Source organism: Amblyomma mixtum, chromosome 7 (assembly GCF_055824585.1).
Source record: "Amblyomma mixtum isolate Tamu chromosome 7, ASM5582458v1, whole genome shotgun sequence".
Lineage (NCBI taxonomy): Eukaryota > Metazoa > Arthropoda > Arachnida > Ixodida > Ixodidae > Amblyomma > Amblyomma mixtum.
Genome location: NC_143018.1, coordinates 114,909,809 through 114,929,040, shown reverse-complemented (window position 1 = coordinate 114,929,040; position 19,232 = coordinate 114,909,809). Strand labels below are relative to the sequence as shown.

The following is a 19,232-nucleotide window of genomic DNA, read 5'->3' as shown; positions in this document are numbered from 1 at the left end:
CCTCCCGCTCCTTTCTATCACGTCGGTTTTCGATCTTCTTCGCCCTTTCGCGCTGACCCGATCTGGCAATAAGTAGATGGCTGTCGCCACCGACTATGCCGCAAGATATGCCAGCACGCGTCTGTTGCCAACGAATTGCGCTACAGCTGTTGAGGACTTTCTTCTGCACGGCATCATCCTTCACCATGGTGGACCACGTCAACTCCTTACCGATCACGGCCGCTATTTCTTGTATAAAGTCGTGGACGACATCCTTCGATCCTGTTCTACCCAACACAACCTCTCCACAGCCTACCAAACTCAGACTAATGATCGAACGCCTGAATCGGACACTCACAGATATGTTATCTATGTACGGCTCTCCCGATCATGGCGACTGGGACGAAGTTTTGCCTTACATCACATTCGCTTTTAATTCGTCCCGCCATGACACTTCAGGCTTTTGTCCCTTCTATCTGTCTCAAGTCAAGCAGAAGGCCATTTATGACCATCGACATCGGGCTGTCCAATTCACCCCGGAGCACGTCGCCCTCGTGTGGTGTCCCTCTCGCCGCGTTGGACTGTCTTAAAAGCTGCTGCCCCGCTACATCGGCCCTAATCCAGCCCTCCGCCAGGTGACCGACGTCACGTTCGAAATTAGTCCTGTCTCTTCTGCGACGATATCCATCCGCCCTGTGACTGATGTCGTTCAAGTGGCTCGGCTTAAACCATACCATGCCGCTGATACGTCTTTTCCTTAGCACCAGGACGGGGATTTTGCCGACTGAAATTATGTGACGCCCATAGGCTTGGACGAAGTAATCTGGTTGTGTGTGGCCTACGAGGAGGACGAAGTGCGTTCGGGCGCTGGCACTTAGTGCAGGCTGCACGGATGTCTCTCCCTGCGTATATCTGCAACCGCCTTTTGTGAATATGTATTTCTGCCGGTTACATTATGTATCACAAAACAACATTTGTGGACGTTCTAATGAGAGGGAGTTCTGTCCTGTGCAGACGAAATTATTTTAAGCAGCTTCTCCGCTTTTAAGAAAATGTGAAATACATGTCGCAAAAGTGATACAAAAGCAAGCATTCCTGTATAAATTCTAAATTCCGATAATTTGTCTTCCACATGCATATTTATTTTGGTAAACATGTTAAAGACATTTCAGGTGAGCACATTTTCAGCGCGATATTAGGCAGCACCGTAATACTCTTTTATAGTGACATGAAAAACTACATTTTTGCTATATCTCTGGGAACAGATCGTTTTGTTTCACCTGCGTTGTTAATATCGCGCTCAAGGTACGTTATAACTGATTACTCTATCACAAGCAGGAATTCGATCAGTTTGCCACAATGATAAAATTCATCAGAATAAGAGAAAAGCTGACGATAACCCTTACAAAAATTTTTAGTAACATTCTTTAGAAAGTCTTTCGACAATTGTTAATAGAACCTATCAACATTGAATAGAAAGTCTTTTAAACGCCTTTGTACATTGTAGTAACAACCTATCAACCGTCTTCCGACAATTGGCCACCGATATCCAAAAGACTCAAGTACATAGAAAGTCTTTATACTTCCTATCATCCCCTTATCGAGTTTGTATACACTTCCTACTGACCCCTTACCGACAATGTCTACCAACACCCTATTAACTGTCTTCCGACAATTGGCCACCGTTATCCAAAAGACTCAAGTACATAGAAAGTCTTTATACTTCCTATCATCCCCTTATCGAGTTTATATACACTTCCTACTGACCCCTTACCGACAATGTCTACCAACACCCTATTAACGGTCTTCCGACAATTGGCCACCGTTATCCAAAAGACTCAAGTACATAGAAAGTCTTTACACTTCTTATCAACCACATACAGACAATGTCTACCAACACCCTATTAACGGTCTTCCGACAATTGGCCACCGTTATCCGAAAGACTCAAGTACATAGAAAGTCTTTACACTTCTTATCAACCACATACCGACAATGTCTACCAACACCCTATCAACGGTCTTCCGACAATTGGCCACCGTTATTCAAAAGACTCAAGTACGAAGAAAGTATAATTCCTACATCAACTTTTGGAAAAGTGTATGTTAACTACACAGTACAACACTTTTACCAACATAGTTTTATCACTTCAAAATCATTTTGTGAACACTATCCTGGAGTGCTTAAAGAATAATAGAAGCAAAATGCAAATTATTACATTTATTGTGCACAAGTGTACATACGCGCTACAACACATGCACGATGCATCAAAATATTTTATGGAGAACAATAGAGGAACAGAATATTGCCTTCGGCACGCTTCCCCTCAGTTCCCTCTGAGTAACAATGACTGACACACAGCAATTGAAAAACATAACAGGTTTTAATTCACGATGTTTCGGCTGGAGGACCAGCCTTTTTCGAGTATAGTATAGCATTCGAAACAAAAGCTGTGCGCTTCAAATGCTGTAGTACACTTGAAAACGACTCGACCTCCAACCAAAACATCGTCAATTAAATCCCGTTAGGTTTTTCTTACATATATACGAGGTGTTTCAGGGAAGACTAAGTAATTTTCAAAAAACAGGTATTTTGAGATGAATGTATGGCTTTTTCAGCATAGTATTACCAGTGTTGGCAGGCACCAGAAAACTTGTGAAGAGTCTTACGTAATAAGCTGGTTAGCTAATTTTTATTAATGAACCTTTTCACTATCAGAAACTTTGTTAAAACATTAAGTTGGGCTAGTTGGTAACGGTTTGAAGGAATCATACTCTTAGCGGTAAGAACACACACAACACCAAGACACACACACACAGGACACCCGCTAGACTTCAACTATATTTACTGGACACTTGTACGACATAAATATGTATCACTGAGCACACGCAGGTGCCTCGTCATCGGCATCAGGTCTAACTACGCCCTCCCCTCTCCTCCAAGGCATACGGTTGCGCCGATAAACAATCCCTTTTTCTGCCAATGCCAGGGAGGGAGTGCTTACACACATGTCACCCGCCTCTTGAATACGAAAGGCCTGGGAGCCGAGAAAAAAGAAAGAAAAATTATCGAAGTCTTTCGTATTCAAGAGGCGGGTGACGTGTAAGCACTCCCTCCCTGGTGTTGGCAGAAAAAGAGATTGTTTATCGGCGCAACCGTATGCCTTGCAGGAGAGGGCAGGGAGTAGTTAGACCTGTTGCGGATGACGAGGCACCTGCGTGTGCTCAGTGATACATATTTATGTTGTACAAGTGTCCAGTAAAGATAGTTGAAGTCTAGCGGGTGTCCTGTGTGTGTGTGTGTCTTGGTGTTGTGTGTGTTTCTTACTGCTAAGAATATGATTCCTTCACTATCAGAGTTAGGCGTCTAGTTGCCATTAGAGATTTGTAGCAGTTACATGCACTGGAGGGGTTTCTTTCCCTGTGTGCTTTCAAAAGCGCATGTATTTTCGCACGATGCAGCGAAATTTTGTCGAGCCACAGCGGCGAAAGTAATCATGTTTTGTACATTCCAGAAACTGATATGGCTACTACGAACAACTGGCTAAAAGTCTCTAACTGCAACCAGTTGCAAACCTGTGTTAGTTAAAAAGTTAATTATCAGAAATTAGTTAACCAGCTTACTAAATACACCTCACCGGCTTTCTGGTGTCTGCTAACACTGGTAATATTATGCAGCAAATGCCATATTTTTGAAAACTACTTATTCTTCCCTGAAACACCTGGTGCATATAAATACTGCTCACTTTCCTGTACAACACAGAAACGAAATAATTTCTTCTGTAACATGAAAGTTCCATGAGCCACATAACAAACCCGTGGAAAAAAACTGCATGCATACACACACATCTCTCCAAAACAGCTAAAAAATCCCACACAGTGAAACAATGCTTACACTGTCTTAAGACCAACATTAAAGGCTGCAAACACTAGCGAATTAAAAGTCGAACAAATGCCAAACATATGCTAAATGTCCCCATGGATGTAGATATTAAGCTATGAGCTGATTTTAATAAAAATGCATCAGCACAGAAATGCTTAAGCGACTTTGTTGGTGCACTATCCTGACACTTGTCCTCAATATCAGGCAGCCTGCTTGTTGTTCATCATCATCATCAGCCTGACTATGCCCACTGCAGGGCAAAGGTCTCTCCCATGCCTCTCCAATTAACCCTGTCGTTACTTGTCTGCATCACCAGTGGAAGAGGTAGCGTCCTAGTGATGAGACGTGTGCACGAACAGGTAGCCTTCTCCATGGCAGAATGCAGCAGCAAGAGAACTGCACAAGAAAACATTCAAAGTATACAGTTAGAGTAACTTCTAATAGAATCAAACACGGAGCAGCAACAATCAGTTAAATGTGCACTAAAATGCAGCACTCCGAGTGAGTTTGGTAAGGCTGCTGAGTAATAGCATAAGCAGCAGTCACAAGACTAGAACTAAATGTAATGCGTCCTTGAACAAGAAAAAGCTATAACATGCTGTTGTGTTCAATTCTGCCCCCACATTCGAAGACTGAATGATATTCACAGGAACTGACATTAACGTGTTACACCTAATTAGGCAGGCTCGAGACAAGGCGGTAGGTGACTATGGCATAGGTTCTAGGAACAGTAGGGGAGAGTTATTAGTAGAGTTCGCAGATAGAAATAGTTTACGGATTATGAATACCTTCTTCCACAAACGAGCAAACAGGAAGTGGACGTGGAAGAGCCCCAATGGTGAGACTAAACATGAAATAGACTTCATACTGTGTGCACACCCTGGCATCGTAGAGGATGTGGAGGTCCTCGGTAAGGTCCATTGTAGCGACCACAGAATGGTAAGGTCTCGTGTTAGCTTAGATTTGAAGAGGGAACGGACGAAACTGGTGAAGCGGAAGGCTATTAACGAGTTAGCATTAAGAGGGAAGGTAGAGGAATTCAGACTGTCGCTGCAAAACAGATTTTCCGCTTTAACTGAAGAAGACAACCGCAGTGTTGAAACAATGAATGATAATCTTACAGCTATCGTTACAGAGTGCGCCGCAGAAGTAGGTGGTAGGATGGTTCGACAGGATACCAGCAAGCTATCTCAGGAGACTAAAGATCTGATTAAGAAACGCCAAAGCATGAGGACTTCTAACTCCACAGACAGGATAGAACTAGCAGATCTATCGAAGTTAATAAATAAGCGCAAGGTAGCCGACATAAGAAAGTTTAACGTGGAGAAAATCGAGCATGCTCTAAGGAACGGAGGTAGCCTAAAATCAGTGAGGAGAAAACTGGGCATAGGTAAAAACCAGATGTATGCGCTAAAAGACAAACAGGGCAATGTCATCAGCAATATGGATAAGATAGTTGAATTAGCCGAAGAATTCTACACAAATCTATATAGTAGCGAATGTAATCATCAAGTTACTGAGGGAGGCAGTCGAGCACAGCAATGGGACATCCTGCCAGTAACGAAGGAGGAAGTAAAGAAAGCCTTAGGAGCAATGCAAAGAGGGAAAGCAGCTGGTGAGGATCAGGTAACAGCAGATTTGTTGAAGTACGGAGGAGAGATTGTGCTACAAAAACTAGCCACCCTGTATACGCAGTGCCTTGTGACCTCGAGAGTACCAGAAGCTTGGAAGAACGCTAACATTATCTTAATTCATAAGAAAGGAGACGTCAAGGACTTGAAGAATTACAGACCAATCAGCTTATTGTCCGTTGCCTACAAGGTATTTACTAAGGTAATTGCTAATAGAGTCAGGACAACCTTGGACTTTAGTCAACCAAATGATCAGGCAGGCTTTCGTAAAGGATACTCGACAATAGACCACATTCACACTATCAATCAGGTGATAGAGAAATGCGCAGAATATAACCAACCCCTATATATAGCCTTCATTGATTACGAGAAAGCATTTGACTCAGTGGAAACCTCAGCTGTCATGCAGGCATTGCGGAATCAGGGTGTGGAAGAGTGTTATGTGAAAATATTGGAAGATATTTATAACGATTGCACAGCTACTATAGTTCTCCATAAAGTCAGCAATAAAATTCCAATACGGAAAGGTGTCAGGCAGGGAGACATGATCTCGCCAATGCTCTTCAATGCCTGCTTACAGGAGGTATTCCGGGGACTGGAATGGGAACAGTTAGGGATAAGAGTTAATGGAGAATACCTGAGTAATTTGCGATTCGCTGATGACATTGCCTTGCTAAGCCACTCAGGACAAGAACTGCAAAGCATGATCAACCAGTTAGACAGGCAGAGCAGAACAGTGGGGCTAAGAATTAACATGCAGAAAACCAAAGTAATGTTCAACAGCCTAGCAAGGGAACAGCAGTTCGCAATTGGTAGCGAGGTGCTGGAAGTAGTAAAAGAATATGTCTACTTAGGGCAGGTAGTGACCGCAGATCCGGATCATGAGAGGGAAATAACTCGAAGAATAAGAATGGGGTGGAGCGCATATAGCAGATTCTCTCAGATCATGATTGGTAGCTTACCAATATCCCTGAAGAGAAAAGTATACAACAGCTGTATCCTACCGGTACTCACCTATGGGGCAGAAACGTGAAGGCTAACAAAGAGGGTTCAGCTTTAGTTAAGAACAACGCAGCGAGCTATGGAAAGGAAAATGATAGGTGTAACGTTAAGAGATCGGAAGAGGGCGGAGTGGGTGAGGGAACAAACGTGGGTTAATGACATCTTAGTTGAAATCAAGAAGAAGAAATGGGCTTGGGCAGGGCATGTAATGCGAAGGCAAGATAACCGCTGGTCCTTAAGGGTAACGGAGTGGATTCCAAGAGAAAGCAAACGCAGCAGGGGACGGCAGAAAGTTAGGTGGTCAGATGAGATTAAGAAGTTTGCGGGGATACAGTGGCGGCAAGTTGTCAGACAAAGGACAGGGTTAATTGGAGAGACATGGGAGAGGCCTTTGCCCTGCAGTGGGTGTAGTCAGGCTGATGATGATGATGACCAAATTAGGCTACCACGAAGAGATATTTAGCCATTCCAGTCATATGAAGATAACATGCAGGCCATAAAATATAAAAATTATGTTGTGTTTCTGATTTGTCTGCACAAAAATTCAGGCAGCTTTTGTTTTCAAAAGTGATGGCACAAAGACATTGCAATATAATGCACATGTTGCTGTAGATAATGTATCATTTGGAGCTGTACCAGGTGTTAGGGGAAAATGTATGAACAAAGAGTACAAAGGTGAGCAAGTTCGTCAGGGCAAGAGTGGCACACTCTAAAGCAAATGAATCAAAATATTAAGGCACACACTGCGTCAGATACAATACTTGTAAGTAAAGCTGCACAGAACTACAAGCGATAAAAGCCTCAGAAACGTGCCCCTAAGGGAGCAGCTGGACTGGTAGTTTTTTATTTGTCCCACAGCACATCCCTCTAGTGCTGAGGCCTGCTCATATCTGTTTAAGTTAAGAATACAAGGGAAACAAGCAAACAAGTGTTCCAAAGAAGATAAAAATGTGCACTTAGGTTGTTCTTTAGGAAATTACCTGTCACTAATTGCAGCAATAAATACCTCGAGAAAGAAAGTAAGTTATTTACACAGCTTATTACAAACCTTGATGGCACGGGAGAAAGGCAACATCAAATGCATCGGTTCAAGTAAAGCCAGGGGTCTTGTTAAGGTCACAGCAATATTTGTTGACTTAGGCTCAGCTAGTGTAATGCAATCAGTAACTGAACGTCGGCATGAATAAAAGAAACAATGCACCAATACTCAATTCCAAATGCATTTCAACTGTACAGTGCAGTCAGTTGTGACAAAGGGAGTGTGAAAGAAAACCTCAGCAATGCGCATGACATCGAATAAGCACCTTTCTTCTGTACAGCTAAAATATAAGCTTTGCAGGGTTTCATGTAATGCAAGGATAACCTGGTAAGGTATCAATTATTGATGCTAGCAACAAATATGCTTCTAAAGCAGAGTGCTCCACTTGAACGCCAATATTCAATTATGCATTGCCCATTAGGCCATGCCTATCACATCACTGGTTCACTTCAAACATGCCATACCTTGTAAGAGGTAGGTACTGCTGAAGTAAACCTATAAAATTTATTTGCTGCTTTTAGACTGCTGTATAAAGGTCATGAAGCAGATAATTGTTTTAATTTGGTCTATACAGTGGTCAAGATTTCCAAGCACAAGAGGCATGAGGGAAAAAACTATAGAAAGCATTTCACACTATAACACAATGCACTTGACTAGGGGAGTGCTTTCATGACGCCCGCAATATCTTTTCCCTTTCTCTTGGTCCTCTTTTAAAAGAAAAAAAAACGAAAGAGAGAGGGAGCCTGGACCAGATGATTTTTGGCAGGCTAAAAAAGACAAGGAAAATATACCCACTTGTCTACCTATCCTTTTACAAGTGGCACATGCTTGATATCCAGTGTCAATGGCTGATAGGCTGAACCAGCAGGTCTTGATGTCATTTGCCTCTGGTTGAGGTAGCATTGGCTCGGTGACAGATGAAAGCTGGTGCAAAAGTAGCGTGATGATACCGGTGGAGCAGCTGTACAGGGCTTGACTGCGGGTGCATTTGAAGAAAGGCTGCATTAGAGCCATGCTTTCATAAACATCACAGAAGCCACATCCCATTAAAACCTCTAGCTGTTCAGTCCAATGTGTTCATGAGTGGAGGCTAATTATTAATTACCTATGCCTCCAATAGTTAGCAAAAAAATGGTTTACAAAGCTTGTCATACTTTTCTTAAAGCTATTATTCGCGAATCACGTTATACTTTTATCGCTTCAGACTGAAAATGGGGGAATGACATAAATGTAGTAAACGTAAAAAAATAAAATGACAACAAACCTTCCATTGTGCGATTACCTCAGCTGCACTGCAATGGAATGGTTCTGCTATTTTTAATAGTCGTTTCGTTGACCAGAACTATCAAGAAACACAGCACTTGATGTGACTGCGACGTAGAACGGGCAATGCTCCTTATCCAGGAAACACTCAGGCAGCAGAATCAAAAGACGCACGCCGCTACAAGCACTTTTCGTTCTTATGGTCTCCTTTTCACGCGCTGCTCCTGTTCAGTCGGAATAACGAATCAAGCAGCACCCCATAGTTCTCGGCGTGCAACCAAATTCTATCACATAACTCCTGCGCCGAGGAGCTGACGCAAACAGCGTGAGGCGGCGGGTTAAAAGTTGCATAGTTGGCAAGCGAGCGTGTCAGAACACCTTCTCTCTGCAAACGATCGCGTGGTGCCCGCATTTTGCACCTCACTGCGAACAAGACGTGAAGACCAACCCAAATGCATTCGCAGCCCTCAATCATACCCCCAACACATCGCAGAAGTCATTTTCCAGTTCTGTACTTACATTTGTCAACGTTCACGGCAAGCCGTTTCTTCTATCGGGCATCGGGCGCCGGCCGCTCTCGGCGTGGTTGCGTGCAGTACGTCAGAGCAGTTTTTGAGCACTGCGTGCGCGTAAGAACGTCTTCCGCAGCACTGGAGCCATCTGTCACCTTCCGAGTTCAGTCACACTACCACAACACTAACGAGGCCGCACATTTAACACAAACAAACTGAAGAAACGCACCCACATCACAACCGTCGCACCCCGCCAACAAAGAGTCGTTTCAGCGTCCTAAAAAAGATAGTGTAGCGCGCGGCCAACATGAGACTCGCAATCCGCCGCCAGCGAACGGAAAGGTGGCGCTAATGTCGCCTAACTTTACACGCGTTAAAGAAAGAATTGATAAAGCCCTTTTTGCCACAAACTTGTTGCATTAAACGACAAAATATTTTGTTTCAATTACAAAATCAGCAAATTTGAATGATTGCGGTGAAAAAATGCGACTACTCACAACCATCTGTTTCTGGCGGCGCTGCGAACGAAAGCTTGGAAAACCGGGCAGCATGCCGGGCAGCTACAGGCGACGCATCTGGGGCCAGGAAAGCCGCAGCCGCTGCACGGCTGCACTGTCTGCCTAGTTCTAAGGCTATAACTCAGCTCCCCGTAACTGCGTTATGGTGGCTAGCCACCATAACTGCGTCGCAGAATAAGGAATGATGATGATGTTGCCAAACGCTACTGGTTTCGGTTTTTATTTTCGCATATTGTGTGGCTTAGCGTACTCTACACAGCTTGGCTCATGCGATTTAGTGTACGTGTGTGTACCTAGGGAACACGAGCGTTCGCACGCCGCTCTAGCGTGACGCGCGAAACTTTCAATGCTGCGCTGCAGCATCGCCTCTGTTTTGTGTGTGTTTATATCACGTCATTGGACACCTTGCACGCTCTTTGCTCGAGCGAGCCCCGCCGACAGTCGCGCTACCGTAGTCTTTTTGTGTGCTTCCTTGATTGCTTTTTGCCTCTGCCTTATGCGGTCCTCGGCTCGGCCTCATGTCCGCTGATGGCTGTAAGAAAAGGCGAAGAATGAACACATGCTTTCGTGCGTCTACTCCGTATGACTACGTTAAAACCCAACACTTTATTCCAGGATTCCTTAGTCATTGCATTACGGGAAGATAGAAAATACAGCTCTCACCACGTTTTCCCTCGCCACAGCTTCGTACTGTGTTTGCGTTGAAGGAGATGCAAGTGAAGATGCGGAAGAGGCACTGCGCCTGTGCTTTAGCGGTGCTCAAAGTGGGGGCTGCTCTCACCCTAGCTTTTTCCATACTGGAAGCTCCTCTGTGGCTCAGTACTACCGAAAAATGTAACAAGTCAAGAATGAGGGCTTATAGTGCTCCAATTGCCGTGCACCTTCCTCATGCAAAGCCCTTGTTACCGCAGTTGAGTACAGCGGGCCGCTGTTACCTGTTTTGTTTCTCTATACTTCTCTTTATAGTATCGGCCGCCGAACATGAATAAAAATTAATATTTCCTTGCCTGAAATTTCGCATGTACAGTCGCTGAGGAACGAAGCAACTTGAGTTCTCGAAGCTGTAAGCCTGCACACGTTACACAGAATTTACTCAGAGCGCGAAGCGGTGCGGCCCTTTTCGCGCGGGGTTTTTCAGTCCCGTGCGATCAGCCATTGCTGGTCGCTCGAGGAGGAGGGTAGTGCGAGGGTTTAAATTGGGCGCTCCCACGGGGAGTGGCATAGTGTACCGGGCACTTTTGCATGGCGGGCAGTGTGCAGGGAAAGTGTGCTTGCGGTGCAGGTTCAGGAAGCTGGTGATATAATTTGGGCGCCATTTGGGCTAGCGAGAACGTGTCATTCAATGAGTGTGGAAACACATCGGTGCAATGCTAAACTTGAATTTTTTTGTAGCTCGCAACAATAATCCCTCTGAAACCTCAGAGCGAAACGCTCTTAATGCTAGTGTGTTTAGCACCGTCGTACGGTACATCACTGCTCAACTGCATGTTAAAATATGACCTATCAAGAATTACAACAATAGCAACACCAACGTGTTTCGAATTGGCAGAGTTGTTGTACAGCTCTGCTGAAATTCTTTGTTAGTTCTGAAATGTTAAATCTGTTTAATGACTGCCTGAGTACATAATTTAAGGACGAATACGCAGCAGAAAGCATTGTTTTCGTGTAGAATGAGCCATCAGCGAAACTGATTCGCTGTAACGAAGTCATCATTGCGCTTATGTAACATAATATGTCACTAGCTCCTATTTTTTCTTAAAGTTCTTTTAATTTCCTTGAAGTGCGAGGCAATAATACTTGAGTATTCTATGAATTCATTCACTTTGTACCAAAATTATTTCGTTTGCTGGTAACTTTTTTCGTAGACTTTATACAATCAAAAATTGTCACTAAATGTCTTCAATTCAAGGCACGTTTCTGAATTTCGGGATAAATGTTCTGTTATGAACTTTGCCCTTTTCCCCGCACTCGAAAATGCGAAAGCAGTGAATCTAGTATTGAGAAAATTGAACTGAAATTTCTAAAAATCCACAGAGTGCTCGGCTATGGGAATGTGATTGCAAATTTTTGTTTCGTCTTCAAGGTTAGTTAAGTTGCCGGTTTGAAGTTGTCGGCTACAGTACTTGTTTATTTTAGGCTTTTATTTGTTTATTCGCATCACCAAAATGCTTTCTCGGTTCGTAGTATATTTCTATTGACAGCAGTATATAAGCAGTAAGAAAATTGTATGAACTTTCTATCAACAAATGTTGATAAAATATGCCCTAAGAAAATGTGACTGCAAATGTTTGTTTCGTGTTCAAGGTTGCTTTAGTTGCATTGACATGTTAGGCTAGAGTACTTAATTAATTTAGGCATTTATTCTCATTATAAAACGTTCTGTCGGTGTCTATAGTATGTTTCTACTGACAGCAGTACATAGAAAGCAGTAAGGAAATTGTATGAACTTCCTATCAACGAATGTTAATAGAATATGCTTGGCTAAGGGAATGTGAGTGTAATGTTTGTTTCGTGTTCAAGGTTGTTTTCATAGCTTTGAAGTGTTCGCCTACAGTACATGATTTGAGGCATCTATTCGCATGACCAAAAATGTTTTGTCACTTTCTAGAGTATTTCTGCTCACAGCAGTCCGTAAAGAACATAAAGTATTAAAATGAAATATATCTTCTGTTTTAAAACGTTTTCCCATATCCTGATTACATTCCAAACGCATTTGCTGCGAATAATGTTGGTCGCTTTTCGATATAGTGAAATTGTTGACTAGCTGCAACAGATTCCACCATGCAATCAGGTAAGATGTCGTCATGATTATGCGAACAAGATAGTGTTAATCACCTCGAACACCATGCAGTTTGTTCATTTACTCCTCTCAACGTGTCAAACTGCACCCAGCTTTTCTAGTAACTTTCTATTGACAGGAGTAAATACAAAGAAGTAACAGTCTACCAACTTTGTATTGACAAAGGTACATAGAATGTAAAAATTATTTTCTAGTAACTTTCTATTGACAGGAGTACATACAAAGAAGTAACTTCTATCAACGTTGTATGAACAATTGTTGATAGAATGTAAAAGTTACTACAAGGTTACTAGGGTCAATAGAATGTTAATACAAATTCTAAAGAAAGTTGATATCCATTTTTGTAAGGGAATTTAGTGTAAAGAACGGGTTTTTTACGCAAGAAAAGCCAAGCATTTATTTTTGTTGAATTATGGTATCTCAAAACCATCACTAACGCAAGTCACTGATGAATTTGCATCCTAGAATAAATTTCAATAAATTACATATGGCGTTTAACGCCAGATTGGCAGGCACTGCCAAAAATGAACTGAGAATTTTTACGCTATCTTTCGCATCAGCGCTTAGAGGCGCAATTTCTAGGCCTAGGTTCCACATTCTTGGCTGTTTGTAAGATGAGTTATTTCCCCAGTGCACATTTGCAATGGCTAGGCAGAGCGGATGGAATGAGTGGCAGGTATTGTAAATCAGCTATGGAACGAGATGAGCCTTCATGAGCGCTCCGCGCCGATTCGAGAACGTTCGGCGCTAGAATAGCTAAGACACCTGGCAATAAATAAAACGGCGCTGCTGTGAGGCAACCATTCTCACCAGTAGAAAGAGAGCATCTCGGCGTTATCGGCGCAATTTTGGGTTGCAACCAAGAGAGCCATTTTATAGCGTATACCCTTGTTCAAGGAGCAGGCATCCGGGTTAAGCTCACTGGTATCTTCGAAGCCATGGCACTGGAAATGATCAACTCTAACCTGGAACTCAGCACCAAACAATTTGAGGAAATGACGGCCATGCGTACCCAGAAGGGATACCACGTCTATTACCAGGCAAGTGTAAAAAGCGGCGGCGCCTGCCACTCTCCACTGTCGGAAAAATTTTCGCTTTGTTGGCTTTTTCTTTCTTGATAAGTGTTTGCCGGAGAAGCACTGTCAGAAAAGCGAGAAAAACTTCAGGAGACACTTAAGCGGAGCTTTAAAAGTACGATATGATAACGTTAACGACTCTGTTCAGCAATTCTAGGGATTCCTTTGCGCATAACTTTGCGCATCTGTGGCCGTCGCACAAAGCTTAACGTTCCTTTAAAAATAGAATGCTACAGCAATAGTGATCCGTCCCAAGCAGGTACTCTTTCTCTGCCACCTTATTCCCTACCTACACACCTACAATAAGCCTACCTGCCTGCCTGTATCCTTACCTGCCTGCTAGCTTGTCTGTCTGTCTGTCTCCGTCCGTCCGTCCGTCCCTGCGTCCATCCGCCCGTCCGTCCGTCTAATCATCTCCGTCTAACTACCTAGTAGTCCGCCAAGAAGTATTTATCTAGCGATCTCTCAGTCCACCCAATCATCTTTAGGTACCCCTCTTCGCGGTGGATCAGTGGTTATCGCGCTAAGCTGCTGACGCAAAGGACGCGGGTTCGATACCGGCCGTAGGGTTTTCATTTCGAAGGAGGCGAAATGTAGAGGCCCGTGTACTCTGCGATCCCAGCGCACTTTCAAGAACGTCCGGTGGTAGAAATTCCTGGAGCCGTCTACTACGCCGCCCCTCATAGCCTGAGTCGCTTTGTGGCGTTAAACCCCATAGAACCAGCCATGTTTTGCTATATGTGTGTATATCTACAGTATAAGTTGGAAGGATACTGAAGAGGTAATTATACGTTAACAGATATATATTAATTATGTTGATCATGATGTCTGCCTATATAAAATTTTCTTATCTTGTCATACACTCGGTCATTTTACTTATGTAATCGCTCACGCTTTCTTAACGGCCTCTAGTGATCTATCTGTATACTGGGTATTTTTCTAACTCTCTCCAGATCGTAATTCTAAATCCTGCTAGAGATATGTCGCTGCGGTCTGTGCAAATGGATGGTACAGCAGGGCGGATATTATATACGCGATAAACCTAGGTGATTAAACGATCAACTAAAGTTAACTAATCAGCTTTTTTCCCTTTCATTTTAAGCGGCAGCGTTATAAAAAGGAATTCAAGGCCGTCAACATAAAGCTGTGTCTAATTCTTAAATTTTGTTCATCAGCAATGCATTTTGAAATCGTCAACGTCTAAAACACGCATTTTTTAGGTCGTAAAGTTGCCTTTCTGCAACGAAAAATATTTAAAATGCCGTCCCTCGCATTTTTAATTGAGAAAGTAGGGAGGCCGTTTGCCTATTTTATGCCGTAGAAGCAGTTAACGTAATTTCCGCGGCAAAATTACGCCCAGCGTGCCTGTTTAAAATGTGCTCAGCCGGAAGCAATGTTTACGAGCTCAAAAACGCGGGTTTTTGACGTTAAATATTTTGAAACACATTGCCAATAAAGAAAATGTTAAAACTGGTCTAAGCTTGTACGTTTACAGCCTTCAATTTACTGGTATAATGTTGGCCCTTGAAATAAAGAGTAAAGAAGTTGATTAGGCAACTTTAGTTAAATAATTGTCTCTTCACTGAGCTCAATAAGCGTTCGGGCCCAATAGACCTGCACAGACGAAACCGATGTACCTCTCAGATAGTTTAAAATAACGAGCTCTAAATGCTTAAAAAACCCGGTATGTGCCTCTTCATTAACATATCGATGTCAGTCTTTGTAATCAAACAGTTAGTGAACTATGTGAACCTTCTGCGCCTACGTATATATAATTCCGTCGGACTGTAACCCATGTATTTATTTCATTTCTTCTCAAGAAATATATGAAAAAGCAATGAAAGAATTTCAAGAGTTGCGGTGTTGGTTTTCTATAAAACATTCAATATCTATTTTTTTTTAATGGCTCCAAAGAGCCTTCAGTGTTATTGCCGGAAAAGGATATAATACAGCAGGGGTATCCATATATCATGTATTTCATGGAAACTCGCGTCTAAATTGCTAAAATACGCTGTTAGAGACATCCATAGGGCTCTTGCGACATTGAATGACGTGCACTGGCCGCATTTCATTTGCGCGCCGGGATCTCAAAACATCGTGCTGTTGGAGCGGTATCGTCAAATTTTCTTTAGTCATAGTGCTAAGGGTAGTCGCACTTCCGAAAGTGCCCTCAACTGCTTTGGCTAATATTTATGGCCGGCTGCAAAATTTCGAATTTTACCCTTGCACCCTACTATAATAATTTTTTTTTCATTCGAGGCAAATGCATGTAGATGAATCAGGAGCCATAACAAATGCGCGCAAAGAGCCTGAAGTGGCTATGCAACCCTTTTCAATTACACACGTAGATATCATAAATTATAGTTACACCTCTTACTAGGTAACGTTAATCACCTCTTTTCTAATATACCACAAAGATATTTGCGCCGTAGAAACTGCCTTTTTATATCAGAAAGCATAATTATACAAAAAAATTCGGGGGCTTCCTTGAAACAGCTGACTTTTATAAAGTGAAAGTTTTATTAGCCCTATTAGACGAAATTTCGTCAACGAGCGTGATGGTTTAGACCGTTGCATTGTCCCAAAAAGATAGCGTCGCAAATGCCATCGTCTAACTCACGAAGCGGCGAGCGCGACGAGAGCATGCACTACAGATACCCACAGCAGACCCCCTCCCTCCGTCATCGCCTCAAGTGCGCCATTTGCTCGTATTAAACAACTGGCAGATCTCAAGCGACACCAGTTCTCCCGACTTTTGTATAAAAATTGTGACGCAGCCGTTCGTCGTACAACGTTCCGGGCGATATTATTCTCCGTGTTGCACATGGAGAACTTCTGCTAGTCAACTTGGAGGCTTGCGACAGGGATTGCAAAAAATTACATAAAACTCACGATTTATAGTTTTCAAAAATACCCGGCCAGCGGATCCGGTGGCAAGAGCGGCTGTGGGGTCGCAGCGTGGCGATGCTATCTCTATTGCACTAGAGTTACTGTATATACTACCAAATGTAGCAGAGTTGTGCGTATCTTTTCAAAACGCCGCTCGCGACTCCATTGGTAGAGCGCGATCACGTGGTGTCCAGACAATCATGTACTGCGAAGAAGGCAACGCTCGGGACACTTTTTGTAGTTCCCGACGCCGCCGCTAGTAGCGAACTGGATTGACAGCCGGCCAAGTTCGAAGCGTATACGCTATCCAACCGCTGTTTACGTTAGCTGCTGCAGGCTGTCCAGCGTGCGTAGCTCTCGCGTTTTTTTTTTGTTGCTAAAAGTTGCATTGAGGTTCTTTTACATAAAACAAGCTGGACTTGTGGCTCTGCGCTTTTTCGTGTATGCTATTGAAACGCTAAATTAGAGCTCTGCCCGTGTACTGTGCGATATCAGTGCACGTTAAAGAACCCCAGGCGGTCGAAATTTCCGGAGCCCTCCACTACGGTGTCTCTCATAGCCTTAGTCGCTTTGGGACGTTAAACCCCATAAACCAACCAACCAGCTCTGCGTTGCGTATTTATCCCTGTTGGCATAAAACCTGAATGGCAAACAATTTTTAAGCGATGGAAAACATGTTTAGGCATCTGATTGTTTACTTCAGATGCTAACATTCATCCAGTTTCGAGTAAACCGTATTATGGATTTTATAGTGTCCTTTAGTTCGGCTCATAACTTTCTGCAGGAGTTTCGGATTCAGCAAAGGGTACTACAAACAGGTTGTTAACGCAGGTCCGGCGATTAACGGTTGCCGCAAAGATGAAAGAATGCTGCATTTGTACGGCGCATTTAGAATACTGAGTCTGCCCTTAATTTATCATGTAAACAGTTCGGGGAAAGCGACTGTGGGAATCGTCTGCTGCCGCAGCTCACGGCGCGCGCTAGAAAGAGCAGCGCTTTTTCTTGACTATATTTTTGATTCTGTTAAGCAGTCAGCTGTTTCGATCAAGCGAAAAAGTGGTTTAAAAACCTCGGATAAGCGCCCTCAGTCGATCGGTGATGCGCTAGGGATGCCGCCTGCACATAACTTTGGTTGCTTGACAGGCAAGACTGCGGACCGACGCGAAACTCTGCTACCGCTGGTAGAATATGCAGTAGCTCTATATTGGACTAGAGTTACTGTATAAGTGCCTAGTTTTGCACTTTTGCGAGTTTGCGTTTTCTACACAGCTGGAGCGTTTAGTTCTAAAAGCGATCACATGGTTGAAAAGCATCCATGCATTTCGGAGGAACTAACTACGCATCGTGTAAAGCTAGACTGTTCCTGACAGTCCATTCGTACGGCTACTGTTCTCGTGCTTTGTGGGGTTTTCCGAGTGCACATGTTCACTGAAAAGGACGTTTTTTATCCATAGCAGGCACTTTTATCACAAGCGTTGCCCGATTGTGAAGAAAAAAAAAACCTTCGTTATTCGTGGCGTTTACATCATATGGCGGCACCGATCGACCAGACAGGGAGTATTTTGTTCGTAACTTACTCAGATAGGCCTTGGTGTAGCCGACGCATAAATGGCAAGCTCTGTCCTTTATGCAACACTAATATGCCGTGAATAAAGCAAGTTCGCGCGCCAGAACCAGGCGGATCATGCTCCCGCTTGCTCTAACCACATCACCAAGTCCGATTCCTGCATGCACCTGTTGCAGCTTTCTCTCATAATTTGGATGTTTGCGAGAGCACTATGGCGGACCTATGTGCAATTTTAGAAGCTATGTAGTAGCTCTATGTTGGAGCTGTGCTGCGAGTCTGCGCCCAGTGACGACAAACTACGCCCTCATTCTCGAGCGGGCACATAAGGCGCTTGATAAATTCTGCATGCGGCGCTCATACTTTAGTCCCCTGACACTCGCTACAATGGAGGTTCGGCTGGGTGCACGCGCGTCTTTATGCGCGCCGTGGAAGGCGCACGGCACGCAGCACCGAAGCGCGCAAAAAATGAGCCGGAACAAGGTACGGTCCCTGTGTGGCTTCTAGGAATCACAGGGCCGTGTATAGCGGATCCAGAAGTCTGTGAGGTGGTAAAGGCCTTTTCTTATGCTTTGATACGGCGACGTAAGCCTCGTTTGAGAAAAAGCGCGGTTTTATTTCCTGCTTTCACTGCTCAACAAGCGCGCGCTGCATCCCACTGTGTCTGTGTTTCAAAGCGCAATATATGAAACATGAAAACCAGCAAAACAGCTGAATAACATGTTACAAAAAAAAGACGAATGTGCTGTGTTTTACGAAGAATCAGCTGAAGGTGAAGAACAGCGTTTACGAGCTCCTGCACACGAATGGGTTGAGCAAAGAGCATTGGGCTGAACTGGACAATATTCACCTGTGCACTGCAGCCGTATGTCAAACAATAACCACCCCAAATGAAATTCAGCACGCCGTTTCTTACACGGAAGAAACGCTGCAAGAGCGCCGTTCAACGTGGTTCACCTTCACTGCCGCGGAAAAAATCCTCTTAGTAAAAAAGAAAAAAAATCAGCTCAGTGCATGTGCTTGTAGATAAAACCTTTGTTTCTGTTCAAAAAAAATTACCAGACACACTTAAGACCATT

The 19,232-nt window shown here is 43.6% G+C and overlaps 1 protein-coding gene and 1 long non-coding RNA gene across 2 annotated transcripts in view; one reads left to right on the top strand and one right to left on the bottom strand.

Moving 5' to 3' along the window:
* Positions 1–3,239: 3,239 nt before the first annotated feature.
* Positions 3,240–9,669, bottom strand: LOC149337266 (uncharacterized). Its single transcript, XR_016284613.1, has 3 exons — positions 9,314–9,669; positions 8,327–8,507; positions 3,240–4,255 (listed from the first exon to the last, which is right to left on the bottom strand). It is a non-coding gene; the product is annotated as an uncharacterized LOC149337266 (long non-coding RNA).
* A 3,893-nt stretch (positions 9,670–13,562) lies between these two features.
* The window catches only part of LOC149337265 (uncharacterized), a 95,246-nt gene continuing 89,576 nt past the window's right edge, over positions 13,563–19,232 (top strand). Inside the window, exon 1 of the mRNA XM_089554850.1 lies at positions 13,563–13,664. Within this exon, the coding sequence (XP_089410976.1) occupies positions 13,563–13,664 (102 nt within the window). The remainder of the gene's footprint in view (positions 13,665–19,232) is intronic.